The sequence below is a fragment of the Branchiostoma floridae genome, chromosome 2 (assembly GCF_000003815.2).
Source record: "Branchiostoma floridae strain S238N-H82 chromosome 2, Bfl_VNyyK, whole genome shotgun sequence".
Lineage (NCBI taxonomy): Eukaryota > Metazoa > Chordata > Leptocardii > Amphioxiformes > Branchiostomatidae > Branchiostoma > Branchiostoma floridae.
Genome location: NC_049980.1, coordinates 11,165,159 through 11,168,298, shown reverse-complemented (window position 1 = coordinate 11,168,298; position 3,140 = coordinate 11,165,159). Strand labels below are relative to the sequence as shown.

The following is a 3,140-nucleotide window of genomic DNA, read 5'->3' as shown; positions in this document are numbered from 1 at the left end:
CCCAAAATCAAAACCTGAGTGTTAGGGCTACCACCCCCCAACCCACGTACCAAAAATCGTCGTGCTCGCACCATCCGTTCACGAGATACAGCGCCCTACATCCCCGGCTACCGAAAAGTTCCCACCAGCATCAAAACCATACCTGCATACATGCAGGTAAAGAAGGATTTGTTGATATATCCTGTTCAGAACCGGACTTCTATGTAAGTGAATCGGAATCAGAATGATTTATTTGTACAACGTTGCAGCCTTTAGGCTGAATTGTGTGATACATTACAATTCAGTACACACTCTCTTAAAATCACTAAAATAGGCGAATAAGATTATATGCACAACAAGTCCACACCTTCTCAAGATATGCTGATGATATACATACAGACCCACACCATAGCCACTGCACCATGGCACAACTGAAAACATAACCACCTTGGCAAAGGTGAAAAAGGGAAGAGAAAAAAGAGATAAAAGGAAATGGACAGAAAAGAACAACAAGATTGGCAATAAAAGCATTATTGCAATGGCGACGATTGTGTTTTACAGGAGGTGAACATAAGACAAAGGGAACCTGAAAAATAATTGACTGGATGTTCCTGATAACGAAATTCTTTTTTTTTTTCACTCTCAACAGGATACTCCTGTCATGTAGAGATGTTTCCTGCGGTTTCCGAGACAACATCTATCTTGTCTTGGTAATTGAAGGGTATGAAGGGTATAGAGCAGTCTATATACAAGTACAAACTTGACGTAGTTGTGACCCCTTCCTAAAAATAAGGACATTAAATGTTATACTTGTGCCGGAACAGCATCTAAAACATTGTAACAACCACACACTGTTTTAGAAAACAGGTACACATAAGAAATTCTTTGAGGAGTGTTACCACAGAGATAGCAATCTTCTTTGGTTACAAACCGTCAGCTAGTCTGGACTAACGAGCTCTTGAGTGATGTCTACCTCTTTTTCTTGTTACCAACTTTCTGCAGTGGTCTTTCTGTAATGTGACTGTGCCTTATTTTTTGACCGGTACAACACTATGTTTGTTTTTCTGAGTTAGAAGAAAATGTGTGTTTTTCTATAAAACTCAAGGAAATGTGATGAATTGTGCAAAGTCTACCTATGTAAAACTTATCAAGTGCTCCATTTGGACACCCCTGTGGCTGACTGTCCAGTTATCTAGGACAAATGCCTGAGAGAGCTTGCATGACCCAAATTCCTGCCATTAAAATTCCTTGAGGCGTCGCCAATAATATGCCATTTGGCTCGCCTTGAGGCGTCGCCAAAAACAGCCCAACACAGCAATGCAAGGAGATTTTCTCAACCTGATTGACATGTTTGTTGAGCATTGAGTGTTTACTTAACCTACATTTCTAAGGCTGTTTGTTTTCATAACCTACAAATGATGAGCTACTGTCCTCAATGTCTGGCCTTATCTTGAAATGAGGGGATTTGTAACCTTTGTTCATTAATTATGCAAATAAGCACCTGATTAACATAATTAACATTTCAATATATGGATTATCGCTCAAGGTATCTACATACCAAATATCTTCACGACCCATCGACCCTTTCCTGAGTTATTCGGTTTCAAAGCCTGTAACAAAATTGGCCCCTGCAGTTCCAAACAAGCCGATAGGGGGCCCAAAACTACACCACTTACTCCTTGTGCCGATACTAATAGACCACTTAAACATCATGAACCTGGCATTTGCAGAAAATTTGACCTCCAACAGAACTGCAACTCGCCGCTAGGAGACCCATTATAGAACTTGACCTTCCTTTTTGCCACTCCTACCCATCTACCAATTAAGGGTTAATGACCCGCCCCGAGGTGTATATGGTGTCATAACGCCTGGTCCTTTGCTATAACCACCGAATAAAATCACCGAGTGAGCGAAGCGAACGATGTGGTTTTATGAGGTGGTTATAGCAAAGGACCAGTCGTTATGACACCATGTACACCGAGGAACAGGCGGGTCATTAACGTTATTATCATATAGCCTACCAAACTTGTAAATAAGTATGACGCGAGATCCCTTAGTACTAGACGCGTGAATTCCTTTGTCGAATTTCTGAAAGTTCACATTTGTTCCTTGGTACATACATTTGTTTACAGATTGCAGTTTGAAAGCAAAATTTCCACAGAAAATATTCAAAACATTGCAGTCTTTCACTTTTTAGAACCACCAAACTCATTATCAATGTTAACAGAAGGAGCTATTCCCTCCTTGCAGTCTGTACTTATTCCCCCTGCTCTGGCATATGTTTCGCTCCTTTTGATTGGCCAAACCCTGCATATCTTGAACTTCACACAAGAGGACATATGAAGGTAGACTTAACAAACTTCATAGATTTAACACAATGTAATGCAATCATAATATGATATAACCAAAACGTCACACACCACAGAAGACAAAACAACCAACATATACCAGACCTACGTCACAGACTATGTTACCTACGGTCACTTGTTAACGTTCCCTTTTGCATCATAGTCACATGAAGGTCACGTGAACACCCTGGCACGTTGCACATTAGTAGTGGTGTGAGAACTGCAGAAAGACCAGCGATGAAAACGGGTGGTGACAGCAAAGACGACAAGGAGTTGGATGGACTTTTTCAAGATAAAACTTCTAAAGATGCAGACAAGGCCATCGACCTCCGCCTCTGGTTCAAGGTAATACTTTATTTATTTATTAATCTTTCAGGGTAGTCCCTACAGTTTTGATAAAACTGATTTCCAAGGGAGCCCAAATGAACATAATGGACATAAACATAAAGATAACAATAATCGTATAACATAAAACGTGACTAAATCAAAATATGGATAGTAACTTAAATGCGACTAGCCCAAATAATAACAACTCAAAATCATTAATGACAAAACTCATTACAACAATAATCATATGAATAGAACATAACAGTACATAAATAAACGAAATAAAGCTAATTTTCAAACCAGATTCGAGGTCGTTGATCAGAGGGGTCAGAGGTCAGATTTTAAAGCTCGCTTGAATGAAATTAGAGTGGTTTGTGAAGTTGTTGTTGGTTTAAGGGAATTGTAGATAGAAACCGCTCTAGAAGCAAACGTTCGTTGGCCTGTTCGAGATGTGTACTTTGGTCTGTGTAACTGTTGAGCCTGTCT

General features: G+C 39.8%; 1 protein-coding gene across 1 annotated transcript in view; it reads left to right on the top strand.

Moving 5' to 3' along the window:
* LOC118404885 (glycine receptor subunit alpha-3-like) overlaps positions 1-3,140 on the top strand; it is a 48,206-nt gene that overhangs the window by 7,402 nt on the left and 37,664 nt on the right. The window contains exon 2 of the mRNA XM_035804276.1: positions 2,491-2,672. Coding sequence (XP_035660169.1) covers positions 2,565-2,672 — 108 coding nt within the window. The 5' untranslated portion in view covers positions 2,491-2,564. The remainder of the gene's footprint in view (positions 1-2,490; positions 2,673-3,140) is intronic.